Below are 13,679 nucleotides of genomic sequence, written 5' to 3'. Positions count from 1 at the left end.
CACATACAGTGCCGGACTAACAACTCGTTATTGTACGTGATGATGCAAAGGGACTGCCTACAGCCTGGAGTATCAGGGAGGAGAGGAGACCAGTGTAGCGGTAGTTAAAGTGACATTAAAGGCAAATTTTTTTCCCCCTCACCCTAACGTTAATTAAAGCACTTACCTTAAATGATGTCTCTTAATCCGATCTTCTTTCCTGATGCTTTCAGCCTTCTCTCCAGCGCTGCGGCTGGGGTGTCCGATCCAGCGCTGACTCCTCTGGGCTTGCTGGCACTTCCTGTCCCACGGTGTCTGCATGCGGGTGCAAGCGTCTATAGACTTACCTTGCGTCCCTCGCGCCCCGGCCAAAAATGTGAATTGCGCATGCGCGCTCCCCAAGATCCTTTGCGCCCCCCATAGAATTTTCACATTTTCGGACGTGAGCACGCGGCGAAGACACAGGTACGTTTAAACCACTGTTAAAACGGGTTTAAAAAAAACAAAACTTTTTGCATATATCTACTTCTTGCAATTCACATAACAGGTCCTCTTTATGGAGACATCAGTGGTCTCCAAGACCCCTAATGTCACCTAGGGACACCCAGAGAAGCTGATGAAGCAGAAATCTGGCATCTGTTGCCGGAGAGTGACACTGAATGCGAAAGTGATGTAATATACATTACTTCCTGCATTCGGGGACGGAGAGGGGATCAAAGGGAGATTGTGTACTGATCTACCTTTGATCTTCACTGGCAGTCGCCGTGCCAGTCCCAGCCGCACCGGGCACAGCAGATCTCGGGAGCAGCGGCGACGCACCTACTACAAGCGATCAGGCGTCTCTCACTTGAGCCAGTGATGGCTGTTTACATTTCTGACAGTTTCCTCACTTGTGTGCGCACTGGGTGCTGCGCACGAGTGGGGGGGGGGAGGGGAAGGATGCCCTCCTGCTCCTATAAATCTCCTGTCCGTCCAACCATTCAGGAACGGCCATGGACGGGAGGAGGTTAATAGTTGAGGTACTTTCATGCATTTTTAAGATTAGAGTTTAGGGTCGCTCTAACGTACATACTTTACTACAGCCCCCAGACACAAATGAGCACCTAACTGCGTGGGCAGTATTTTTTTTGTTTGTTCAGAGATGGGCTCTTGGTTGCAGCAGCAAAGCAACCAAGCAGCCCGTTTTTCAAGAAGCTCAGTGGCTGCAGGAGCCCTCACAATACAAGCTTTCCACTGCTGCCACAGCAACATTAGCAAAGGAGAGCAGTAATCAAGCATGAACTGTGCTTGCGCGATTTTATGCAGTTGCTAGAGTGGATGGGACACTGTTACCAGGAACAGGAGTAGGGAACTATGAGCAATATGGTAACTTTCAGAATGAGGGAGAGCAAGAGCACCACTGTCTATACTCATTATCATGGTGCTCTGTGGATTAAATAACAAGTAGGCTGGAATCAGGAGAATGGTTTTATTTGTTAATAATTTATTTTTGGTTTGAAATCTTAGATATGGTTATTCTTTAACACTTAAACCACGCTGACACTACCTTTTAGCCTCCTGCCGTCCGCCCGTTATCCATATAACTATGAATAACTATCTACTTCTGTTTACCACCTGGTGAGTGATTTTCTGCCCTGTGTAAAGGTGCCTATACACCTTGCGATTATCATATGAAAAACGAACGCGAACGCATTTTCATACCATAACCGGCAAGTTGATGGGAAGTCCATGATCGCAATGACTGTACAACTGGCCGGATTTCGTTGGACAGGCAGACTAGAAAACTTTGGTCGAAATGGACAAAAATCGATGGATTAGTGGCATTTTCTTACAACAAAAATGTTTTTCTTAAAACAAAAAAAACATGAGCACATGCGCAAACGAAAATCAGTTCTGTCGATCAATGAAATTTGGCCAGTTAGTATTGCTAACGAACGATAATGGAAAACTACATTGGTCTGTGCATGATGGCGTTTTCGAGCAGAAATTGAACGGGTCCAATGACGGGACTAAAAAAATTGACCGATAATTGTAAGGTGTATGGCCAGTTTAAGAGTAACTTTAGTTTTGTACTATTATAGAAACTTTAATTAGCTTTAAAGTTAGAATGTTTACTCAGTGTTTTGATTAAGAATTGATACCTTACAAATATACTTTTTTTCTTTTTGTGTAGGCACCTGAGCCCCTAAGTACACTGAAATCGATGGCTGAACGAGCAGCTATTGCAACTAATTTAGAAGATCCAGTGCCTTCTATGCACCTGGCCGAGCGAGGTAAGCAATACCAGTTCTATTCTACTAATATACTTTGTTTTTATATATTTCAAATCCGTGATTCATGATGGCTCTTTGTGAGGCATATAGTGAACAAAGTTTTGTAGACTGTATTTCGATTGATATTGGGAGTAGTTCAGATAATTGCAGCAAAATAACTATTATAGTTCTAAAATAAGTTTAGAAAACTAAAGTTTGTGAAACACAGATTTGAAATGCTTTAATCAGTCTGCATTAAAGTAGAACTCAAGGGAATTTTTTTTAGGTCTACTGTTACTAGCTTTTGGAAGTATTAAAAATCTGTGCTTACCTTTCTGCATAGCAGCAGGTTGGTTTTCCAGAAATCCATGGTACAAGTCTGTGCTTCCTGCCCTCTGCCCCCTTTATTTCCTTTCTGTTAGACCACTAAGCACTGTGCAGTCTATCAGCCTAGCCTGTGGTCTAATAACCACCACTTGTAGTCCTATTGCAGCCCGCAGATAAAGATGACATCCCAGCATGCACTGCAGTGGGTGGAGTAGGGAAGCTAAACTGTGTGGATGGAGGAATCTCCCACTTGGCCAAGCTTCAGTGTCTTGCTAGGCGGCCCCACTGGCTCTCAAAATACCTGAACAATGCCTGCATCCAATCAGATTGTTCAGGTATTTTGAGAGCCAGCGGGGCCGACTAGCAAGATACTGAAGCTTGGCCCAGTGGGAGGGGAGATTCCTCCATCCACAGAGTTTTATCGTAGATGGAGGAATTTGTTGCACTTTTCCCATCTGACCCTAAAACCATAATAATTATTTGATCCCCTGCAGATTTTGTAAGTTTGCCCACTTACAAAGAAATGAAAGGTCTATAATTTACATTATAAATGATAGAGACAGAATATCAACCAAAAATCAGGAAAAAACACATGATACAAATGTTCTAAATTGAGTTGCAGTTCAATGAGTGAAATAGGTATTTGATCCCCTACCAACCAACAATAATTCTGGATCCCACAGACTGGCTATGTGATGCACAGATTAGTCCTGTCAATTTAAGAAGGTGCTCCTAATGACAACTCGTTATGTAAAAGACACCTGTCCACAGAATCCATTTCTTCCATTCAAACCTCACCACCATGAGCAAGACCAAAGAGCTGTCAAAGGTTGTTAGGGACAAGATTGTAGACCTGCACAAGGCTGGAATGGGCTACTAGACTATCAGCAAGAAGCTTGGTGAGAAGGAAACAACTGTTGTAGCGATTTTTCGCAAATGGAAGGAATACAAAATAACCATCAATCACCCTCAGTCTGGAGCTCCATGTAAGATTTTGACTCATGGGGTAAGGATGATCATGAGAAAAGTGAGGGATCAGCACAGAACAGCACGGGAGGACCTTGTAAATGATCTCAAGGCAATTGGGACCACAGTCACCAAACAAACCAGTGGTAACACAATACACCGCCATGGTTTGAGATCCTGCAGTGCCCACAAGGTCCCCCTTCTCAAGAAGGCACATGTACAGGCCCATCTGAAGTTCCCCAATTAATATCTAAATGATTCAGAGAAGGATTGGGAGAAAGTGCTGTGGTCAGATGAGGCCAAAATTGAGCTCTTTGGCATTAACTCAACTTGCCGTATTTGGAGGAAGAAAAATGCGGACTATGACCCTAAGAACACCATCCCCACAGTCAAGCACGGAGCTGGAAACATTATGCTTTGGGGCCATTTCTCTGCTAAAGGTACAGACCAACTTTGCCGCATTGAGGGGCCATGTATTGTAAAATCTTGGATGAGAATCTCCTTTCCTCCGCCAGAACACTGAAGACGGGTCATGGATGGGTCTTTTAGCATGACAATGACCCAAAACATACCGCCAAGGCAACAAAGCAGTGGCTCAAGAAGAAGCACACTAAGGTCATGGAGTGGCCTAGCCAGTCTCCAGACCGTAATCCTATAGAAAATGTATGGAGGGAGCTGAAACTACAAGTTGCCGAGGGTGACAGCCAAGAAACCTTAAGGATTTAGAGAAGATCTGTAAAGAGTGGGCCAAAATCCCTCCTGAGATGTGTGCAAACCTGGTAACCAACTACAAGAAACATCTTGCCTCTGTGCTTGCCAACAAGGGTTTCTCCACCAAGTACCAAGTCACGTTTTGCTTGGAGATCAAATACTTGTTTTACTCACTGAACTGCAACTCAATTGATAACATTTGTATTGTGTGTCTTTTATCATAGGCGTATTTAAAATACGCCTATAATAAAAAAATCTGCTTGCTATCTGTGTGCCTGTGTGACAATGCATGGGACTGAGTGACTCAACTGCGAACTGTTTGACAACGCATGAAATTGAATGACTGTGCTGAAAGCTGTGTGACAATGCATGGGACTGGGTGACTGCTGGGAGATGTGACAACACATGGGACTGCGTAACTGTGCTGGGAGCTGTGTAACTGATAATACAAAATCACTTGCACTCCATACAGCATACAGACCTTGAGTAAGAGGTTGGTGCTTGAAGTGAAAACACGGATGGCGACGTGTCAGATACAGTCCATAATAGCAGTCACCAGCACACGATGGTATGTGCAAGAAGTAAATCACTTTTTATTCAATCGTCACATGCGTCAAACAGCCAACGTTTCAGGGCCACGCAGGGTCCCTTCTTCTTGGCGACATAGTGACAACAACAAGTATGCAACTTCAGCTTAAATAGTGAATTACACAGAATACACCTATTAGGGAGCTGTGTGACAACGGATGGGACTGAGTGACTGTGCTGGGAGCTGTGTGACAACGCATGGGACTGAGTGACTGTGCTCGGAGCTGTGTGACAACGCATGGGACTGAGTGACTGCTGGGAGCTGTGCAACAACGCATGGGGCTGAGTGTCTCTGCTGTGGAGCTGTGCGACAACGCATGGGACTGAGGACTCTGCTGGGAGCTGTGCGACAATGCATGGGACTGAGTGACCGTGCTGGGAGCTGTGCGACAATGCATGGGACTGATTGACCGTGCTGGGAGCTGTGTGACAACGCATGGGATGGAGTGACTCCACTGGGATAGTGGAGCGCTATAGTACAGTACTAGGTGTGTTTGCATTCATTAGAATGGCACCATAATGATGTTTTTGGCAGCCATGCCGTGCTATGCAATGCTGAACAACGCATAGTAATGAGTTGCAGTGCATTGTGGTAAGAAAAAAGTTATGCATGCTTTGCTGAGGTTGAGATATATATATACATAAAAAATATGCTGGATATTTACTGTATACTGGACTGGATAATGTGTTAGGAACAAAAGGATGCCACATTGTTTGATGGAAATGAAAAAATTATCAACATACAGAAGGCTGAATTCAAAAACACCCCAAAAATCAAAGTGAACAAATGATGCAGCAGGCTAGTCCATTGTGCTGCAGCAACTCAAAATGGTACTCATTAGTTTGTATGCCCCCCACGTGCATTTATGAATGCCTGGGGCATGCTCCTAATGAGATGACAGATTGGTGTCCTGAGGTATTTCCTCCCGATCTGGACAAGGACATCACTGAGCTCCTGAACAGACTGAGGTGAAACCTGGCGGTGTCAGATGGACCAAGACATAATGTCCCAGAGGTGTTCTATTGGATTCAGGTCAGGCAAGCGTGGGGGCCATTCAATGGTATCAATTCCTTCATCCTCAAGGAACTGGCTGCATACTCTCGCCACATGAGGTCAGGCATTGTTGTGCACCAGGAGGAACCCAGGACCCACTGCACCAGCGTAGGGTCTGACAATGTGTCCAAGGATTTCATCCCGATACCTAATGGCAGTCAGGGTGCCATTGTCTAGCCTGTAGAGGTCTGTGCGTCCCTCCATGGATATGCCTCCCCATACCATCACTGACCCACCACCAAACCGGTCATGCTGAACGATGTTACAGGCAGCATAACATTCTCCACGGCTTCTCCAGACCCTTTCACGCCTGTCGCATGTGCTCAGGGTGAACATGCTCTCATCTGTGAAAAGCACAGGGCGCCAGTGGCGGACCTGCCAATTCTGTGTTCAATGGCAAATGCCAATCAACCTCCACGGTGCCGGGCAGTGAGCACAGAGCCCACTGGAGGACCTCAGGCCACACCAGTGGCCTGCTGTAAGTCATTTTGTAGGGCTCTGGCACTGCTCATCCTGTTACTCCTTGCACAAAGGAGCGGATACCGGTCCTGCTGATGGGTTAAGGACCTTCTATGGCCCTGTCCAACTCTCCTAGAGTAACTGCCTGTGTCCTGGAATCTCCTCCATGCTCTTGAGACTGTGCTGGGAGACAGAGCAAACCTTCTGGCAATGGCACGTATTGATGTGCCATCCTGGAGGAGTTGGCATGCCTGTGCAACCTCTATAAGGTCCAAGTATCACCTCATGCTACCAGTGGTGGCACCGACTCTAGCCAAATGCAAAACTAGTGAAAAACAGTCAGAAAAGATGAGTAGGGAAAAAAAATGTCAGTGGCCTCCACCTGTAAAACCATTCCTGTTTTGGAGATCATCTCATTGTTGCCCATCTAGTGCACCTGTTGTTAAATTTCATTAACACCAAAGCAGCGGAAACTGATTAACAACCCCCTCTGCTACTTAACTGACCTGATCAATCTCCTTAAGCTGCCCATACACCTTACAATTTATCTGCAGATTTCTGTGGTCAGATGGAAAAGGTGCAACAGATTCCTCCATCTACACTTAACTGTGTGGATGGAGTAATCTCCACCTGGGCCAATCTGTTGCACTTTTTCTTCTTTTGTGACCCCACGGGGGGTTATTTTATTTTTTACTATAAAAGTACCATAAATGTAAAAAAAAACAAAAAACACAACTTTATTGCTATTACATGGGGGGCTAAGAAGCCCCCTATGGGATAGCCAATTTACATGACAGGTCCTCTTTATGGAGACATCAGGGGTCTCCAAGACCCCTAATGTCACCTAGGGACCCCCAGAGAAGCTGATGAAGCAGAGATCGGCTTCATCAGCTTCTCTAGCTGGAGAGTGACACTGAATGCAGGAAGTGATGTAATATACATCACTTCCTGCATTCGGGGACTGAGAGGAGATCAAAGGGAGTTCGTATACTGAACTCCCTTTGATCTCCTGTCACAGAGCCGTGCCGGTCCCGGCCGCATCGGGCACAGCGGATCTCGGGACCGGCAACGGCAGGGACAGCTGCTAATACAAGCGATCGAGCGTCTATAGAGACGCTCGATCGCTTGACTGTGTTAAGCTCCCCGCCGGCCGTGTAATTACAACGGTCGGCCGGGAAGCTGCTCGTCGGGCTCCACCGTCCACTAAGCAAAAGTATTGGCACGCCTGCCTTTTACACGCACATGAACTGTAATGGCATCCCAGTCTTAGTCCGTAGGGTTCAATACTGAGTTGGCCCACCCTTTGCAGCTATAACAGCTTGAACTCTTCTAGGAAGGCTGTCCACAAGGGTGTAGGAGTGTGTCTACGGAAATGTTTGACCATTTTCCCAGAAGATTTGTGAGGTCAGGTACTGATGTTGGACGAGAAGGCCTGGCTCGCAGTCTCCGCTCTAATTCATCCCAAAGGTGTTCTATCGGGTGCAGGCCAGTCAGGTTCCTCCACCCCAAACTTGCTCATTCATGTCATTATGGACCTTGCTTTGTGCACTGGTGTGCAGTCATGTTGGAACAGGAAGGGGCCTTCCCCAAACTGTTCTCACAAAGTTGGCAGCATGAAATTGTCCAAAATGTCTTGTTATGCTGATGCCTTAAGAGCTCCTTTCATTGGAACTAAGGGTCCAAGCTCAACCCCTGAAAAACAACCCCACACCGTAATCCCCCTCCACCAAACTTTACACTTGGCACAATGCAGTCAGACAAGTACCATTCTCCTAGCAACCGCCAAACCCAGACACGTCCATCGGATTGCCAGAAAAAGAAGCGTGATTCGTCACTCCAGAGAACATGTCTCCACTCTACTTCTCTAGAGTCCAGTGGCGGCGTGCTTTACAGCACTGCATCCGACGCTTTGCATTGCACTTGGTGATGTAAGGCTTGGATGCAGCTGCTCGGCCATGGAAACCCATTCCATGAAGCTCTCTACACACTGTTGTTGTGCCAATCTGAAGGCCACATGAAGTTTGGAGGTCTGTAGCTATTGATTCTGCAGACAGTTGGCGACTACTGTGCACTTCAGCATGCGCTGACCCCGCTCTGTCATTTTTTTACGTGGCCTACCACTTCATGGCTGAGTTGCTGTTGTTCCCAGTTGCTTTCACTTTGTTATAATACTACTAATAATTGACCGTGGAATATTTAGTAGCAAGGAAATTTCACAGAACACCTGAATCCAATGATTTGGAGGGGTGTCCCAATACTTTTGGTAATATAGTCTATGTATATATATATATATATATCTGTGTGTGTATATGTATATGATTTTTGGTAATACGTGTGTGTGTGTGTGTGTGTGTAAAATGCACTGTCCGCTTCAGCATTGTGTCAGGGTTATTCACTGAAGGGTGAAGAGTTTGGATAAGGAGGAGAAGTGAACAATCTAGGACAACATAGCTGAACCAGAAAGTGAGCTGAATTGTCCTAGATGGTTCACTTCTCCTGCCTTCTCCAAACTCTTCACCCTTTTGTGAATAACCTTCTGTGTGTGATACAGCACTGCACATTCCCCGGATGGGCTGTATGGATGTACCTTCAGGGTGGGTGGCAACCATGTGTGGATAGGTGAGGGGGTGTGTACATTGAATACTGATACCGCCCTTAGCTCTGTCCATCTCCACTCCACCCATACTCTCTGTAGCTCTTCCCATCTCCAAGCTCCACTCCACCCATACACTCTGTAGCTCTTCCCATCTCCACCCTCAGCTTTGCCTATACACTTCTCCCACTTCCTCTGTTTCACAAAGACTCATGGCAGATGTAGGCAGCTCTTTGTTCCAGGATATGACACGTACTGGTTACAGGAAGGACTGATTTGTACATAGGAGGATGTGACATCACTGGCAGCTAAATACTAGGAATAGAAGAAAAGTAAGAACTTTAATGATAAATGGTTACAGCAGTTTGCTTCCTCTGACTGAGAGGGACAATAAATATATAACGTTGTGTCTCTCGGAGTTCTTCTTTAACCTAATGCAGATACATAGCATTTATTTGCTGGAATCCATGTATAATTCATGAAAATATCTTCAAGTTCTGCATAATAATGTCTGAAATATTTGACCATGTATATATTAAACCAATAAGCATAACACTAATTTGCCCTTGTAGAAATCCTCATCACTACAACCACGACACAGCCAGCTGCCAGCCAACCCTCAACGCAGCTTACCGAAGTGAACATCCCTCTCTCTCTGGGTGTGTGTCCCTTAGGCCCTGTCCCACTCACCACAGATCAGCTTTACCAACAAGCTATGCAAGAGGCTGCATGGCATCATATGCCACACCCATCAGATTCAGAAAGAATAAGGTATGTCACATTTATTTTGTTTAGTTTTTTCAGTCCTATTCACTTGTAGGTTTTGTATGTTTAATGTACTGTTATTGGGAGGGCCTATTGGGAATAATTATAGCTTCCTGCAGACATCACAGAAAGTAACCCAGATATTTGAGTGGATTGAGAAATGTTCATTTCTGTATTGTCAATTTAGGAACACAGGGTTCTGTTTATAATTCATGGATTTTGCTGTGGCTTACAGGAAGATTGGACTAAAGGCACAAAGAAAAAAAATAAACATGCCTGCCCCAGTTTTATTTTCTCCCACAAGAACCATTCTCAGTTAGCTGGATGTCTGTCTTTAGAGCTGCTTCTTCAAGATCTTGTGTGAGGGTTTTTTATGGGGGTTTTTTCCAGTCAAATGCGGCTGAGGTAGATTCAGATCAGATGTTAAAGTCGTATTAAACTCTCAAAACCTTTTTGTTTTTCAATAATGAATCCAGATCAAACACTTCTACAGTGGTCAGCAAAGCATTGGTCAGCAAACACTTAAAATCATCATGTTTCTGAACAGCTGCTTCCAAGTTTCTCAGCTCGGGTTACCTGAACTTCCTGTCCAGTACAAGATCACAAGGGACAGAGCTGTCTCCAGCAACTGTTCATCTACTAGGTTGGAGGAGAGTGGACCATGGGGGTAGGAGGGGTGGAGGGGGAAGTACCGTATTTTGCGGTCCATAAGACGCACCGGACCATAGGACGCAGGGAGGTCCGGCGCGCCTTATGGAGCACTCGAGACTGTAGCTTCTGTCACAGCTTCTATGACAGAAGCTGCAGTTAGTGACCGCTGAGACAGGTGGCGCTGTGATTACAGCGCCACGGTCTCAGTGATGACACAGAGCAGGCGAAGAACGTCTATTCTTCGTCTGCTCTATGGTTATCTCGATCGTCGCCGCTGCTCGGTTTTAATACGAGTGATCTCGTTAGATCACTCGTATTAAACGGGCAGTGGCTCCTGCTGCTGACCTCGATCGCCGCCGCCACTGCTCGGCTTTAATACGAGCGATCTCGTTAGATCACTCGTATTAAACGAGCAGTGGCTCCTACTACTCGCCCGGCGCCCGAAACTGCATGTCTCGGGCGTCGGGATTCGCTCCATAAGACGCAGGCACTTTTTCCCCCTCCTTTTGGGGGGAAAAAAGTGCGTCTTATGGAGCGAAAAATACGGTAGCTTGATTTGCTAGCACACACAAGGGTGACTGCATAGCACTCTACCTGAGAAAGAAGTCACTCTAAAACAGGAAGTCAGGACCATTGTTCAGGAGACCAGCTGATTCTTCAAGAAGCTAAAACTCTCAAACATGAAGGAGCAGCCATTGTATCTAATTTTTAGAGACTCTCTAATGACTGGCTTGGTACCGATGGATTGGCGCAAGGCCAATGTGGTGTCTATATTTAAAAAGGGATCAAAGTCTTTACCAAGTAATTACAGTCCTGTAAGTTTAACTTCAATAGTTGGCAAGATACTTGAAAGTTTGATCAAGGATCACATTCAATTGTTTTTGCTTGAAAAGAATAACATAAGCGATAGTCAGCAAACAAACTTACTTTCCTTTTATGGAGAAGTGAGTAATAAATTGGACAGCGGAATGGCTGTGGATATAGTATACTTGGACTTTGCAAAAGTGTTTGACAGAGTTCCCCACATGCGGCTAATGTATAAGTTAAGATCAATATAGGTATAGAGCAGTGGTTCTCAGCCTGTGTAACCTCAGGACCCACATTTGTCCTAGGTCATTAAGCTGTGACCCAAGCAATGGAATGCAGGGCATTGCAGTACCATGCGTTCGAGTGCAGGCGATCAGACTGTGGGTGGAAGATGCGTTTGGGGTGTCATTCAAATTAATGGCAATGCAATACATCTTCCACACCAGAACAGGCGATAGGTGTGATTGCGTGGTGCAGTGCATTAATCGCATGGGGCTGTGTGATTTAACACACTGTTCTAGTATGAGCAGACCCTCAAAAACACTGATAGACAAAATGTCACACACTCAGATATACACACGCACTCCAAAAAACATAATTTTCTTTTCTTTTTATTAAGATCCACCCAGTCTTTCTACCTTATGAGAACTGGAGTGAATCCTCGGCCTGGGGTCCAGTGTGGGCTGATGTGCTGTGACGGAACTCCATCCATATGTGCATGGCTTGTACAACTCACTTGTGTGCTCTGCAGAGGTGCCAGGAGCCAGAATGTGATGTCAGTCCAGTCCATGCTCCTCTACATGGCACCAGGGCTGTCTTTAAGGCAGGGCAAAAGGGGCACTTGCCCAGAGCCCAATCATTGTTGTGGGGCCCTGCACCCCATAAACTAGAGCTGCAAAGTTTGAAACGTTTCTGTACCAGCCGTCTAGTGTGCACTACCGCTTTCTGACGCTAGAGGGCAGCAGCCTCCTGTCCCACTCCCTATGTGCAGCAAAGATCTCTGCAGCCTGGGATGTCACCTCCCACTCAAAAGAGGAGGAAGATCGATTTTGCTCACACTGATTCATGGTCCTGCCCTCCTCCCTCCGTGGCTGCAGTCTCATCCTCCCCCTGTCCATGGTGAGTGCACATGACTGCTGGGTTGGGCTTCTATCTGGGTGGGGGGGGAGAAGGGGGTGGGAGTCCCCCAGTGTCATTAATATTATGTCCCCCCTGATGTCATTATTATTATGTCCCCCTGATGTCATTATTATTATGTCCCACCGGTGTCATGATTGTTATCTCCGTCCCTTGGTGTCATGATTGTTATCTCCGTCCCCAATGTCATTATTGTTATGTCTGTCCACAGTGTAATTATTGTTATGTCCGTCCCCAGTGTCATTATTGTTATGTCTGTCCACAGTGTAATTATTGTTATGTCCGTCCCCAGTGTCATTATTGTTATGTCCATCCCCTGGTGTCATTATTATGTCCATCCCCTGGTGTCATTATTAAGTCCATCCCCTGGTGTCATTATTGTTATGTCCGGGGATAATGACACCAGGGGGACATAATAATGACACCAGGGGGACATAATAATAATGAAACCGGGGGGGCATAATAATAATAGACACCAGGAGACATGCTCAGGTGTCATTATTGTTATTGCTGCTATTCTATGCAGTGGAAGTCGTAGGTGGCGAATTATCCACACATTTACCATGAAAGTAGAATTATGGGGAGAGTGAAATGCGCTCTACCCCCTAGTTACTGAAGCTGCCCCAGGTTGGCTCTCTTGATCGAGAACTGAGCGATCACATACCGCTGATCGCTCAGTTCCTGCACTCACTCTCTCTGCAGAGAGCGGTGACTGTCAGTCACGGCTCCTCGCAGGAATAGCCCCCTCCCCTCTCTGATCCTCCAACGCTGACTGGAGGGATGGATGGGGCAGACACAACATCTAAAGAGGTAGAGTCAGCTGTCAATCAGGTGGTGGGGTGGATCTGGACAATATTTTTTTGATCCATCCCAGCTGCAGCGTGGCTCTGCTCTGTCAGCATATAGCGGGCAATATTGCAGGGGGGGGGGCGTGGTGGGGGGCCCAAGAAAATGTTTGCCCGGGGTCCAATCAATATTAAAGACGGCCCTGCATGGCACATGTGGGAGCTGTAAGCAATGCACATAAGGATGGAGCTCCCTTATGGCTACCCTTCCAGCCCACCCCACCTACCCTTGAGCTTACATGCAGAGCCGGGCAGCATATTTTGAATGGCTGCTCAGCGCGAGAACTGACGGTGCTGCAGTAGGGGGAGGCTGAGGAGTCTCTCGCCTAGAAAAGTGGAAGGCATGTGGTGACCCACTGGACATGGGGTCGCGATCCACTTTTGGGTCACGACCCACCAGTTGAGAACCAAGGGTATAGCGTATTCAATCTGTAATTGGATAGAAAACTGGATTAAAGACCATATTCAGAGAGTGGTGATCAATGATTCATACTCTGAAGCTCTGAGGTTGATAGTGGTGTCCCCCAAGGTTCAGTGTTGGGCCC

At 46.2% G+C, this 13,679-nt stretch overlaps 1 protein-coding gene across 1 annotated transcript in view; it reads left to right on the top strand.

Moving 5' to 3' along the window:
- Positions 1 to 13,679, top strand: part of CNOT3 (CCR4-NOT transcription complex subunit 3) — a gene marked incomplete at its 5' end in the record, with an annotated part of 216,828 nt that overhangs the window by 151,716 nt on the left and 51,433 nt on the right. The window contains 2 exons of the mRNA XM_018572047.1: positions 2,153 to 2,252; positions 9,502 to 9,700. Of these exons, the coding sequence (XP_018427549.1) occupies positions 2,153 to 2,252; positions 9,502 to 9,700 (299 nt within the window). The remainder of the gene's footprint in view (positions 1 to 2,152; positions 2,253 to 9,501; positions 9,701 to 13,679) is intronic.

The sequence above is a fragment of the Nanorana parkeri genome, unplaced genomic scaffold (genome assembly GCF_000935625.1).
Source record: "Nanorana parkeri isolate BGI_ZX_2015 unplaced genomic scaffold, ASM93562v1 scaffold1915, whole genome shotgun sequence".
Taxonomy (NCBI): Eukaryota; Metazoa; Chordata; class Amphibia; order Anura; family Dicroglossidae; genus Nanorana; species Nanorana parkeri.
The sequence above is the reverse complement of the archived record's forward strand: the minus strand, read 5'-3'. Positions and strand labels throughout refer to the sequence as shown.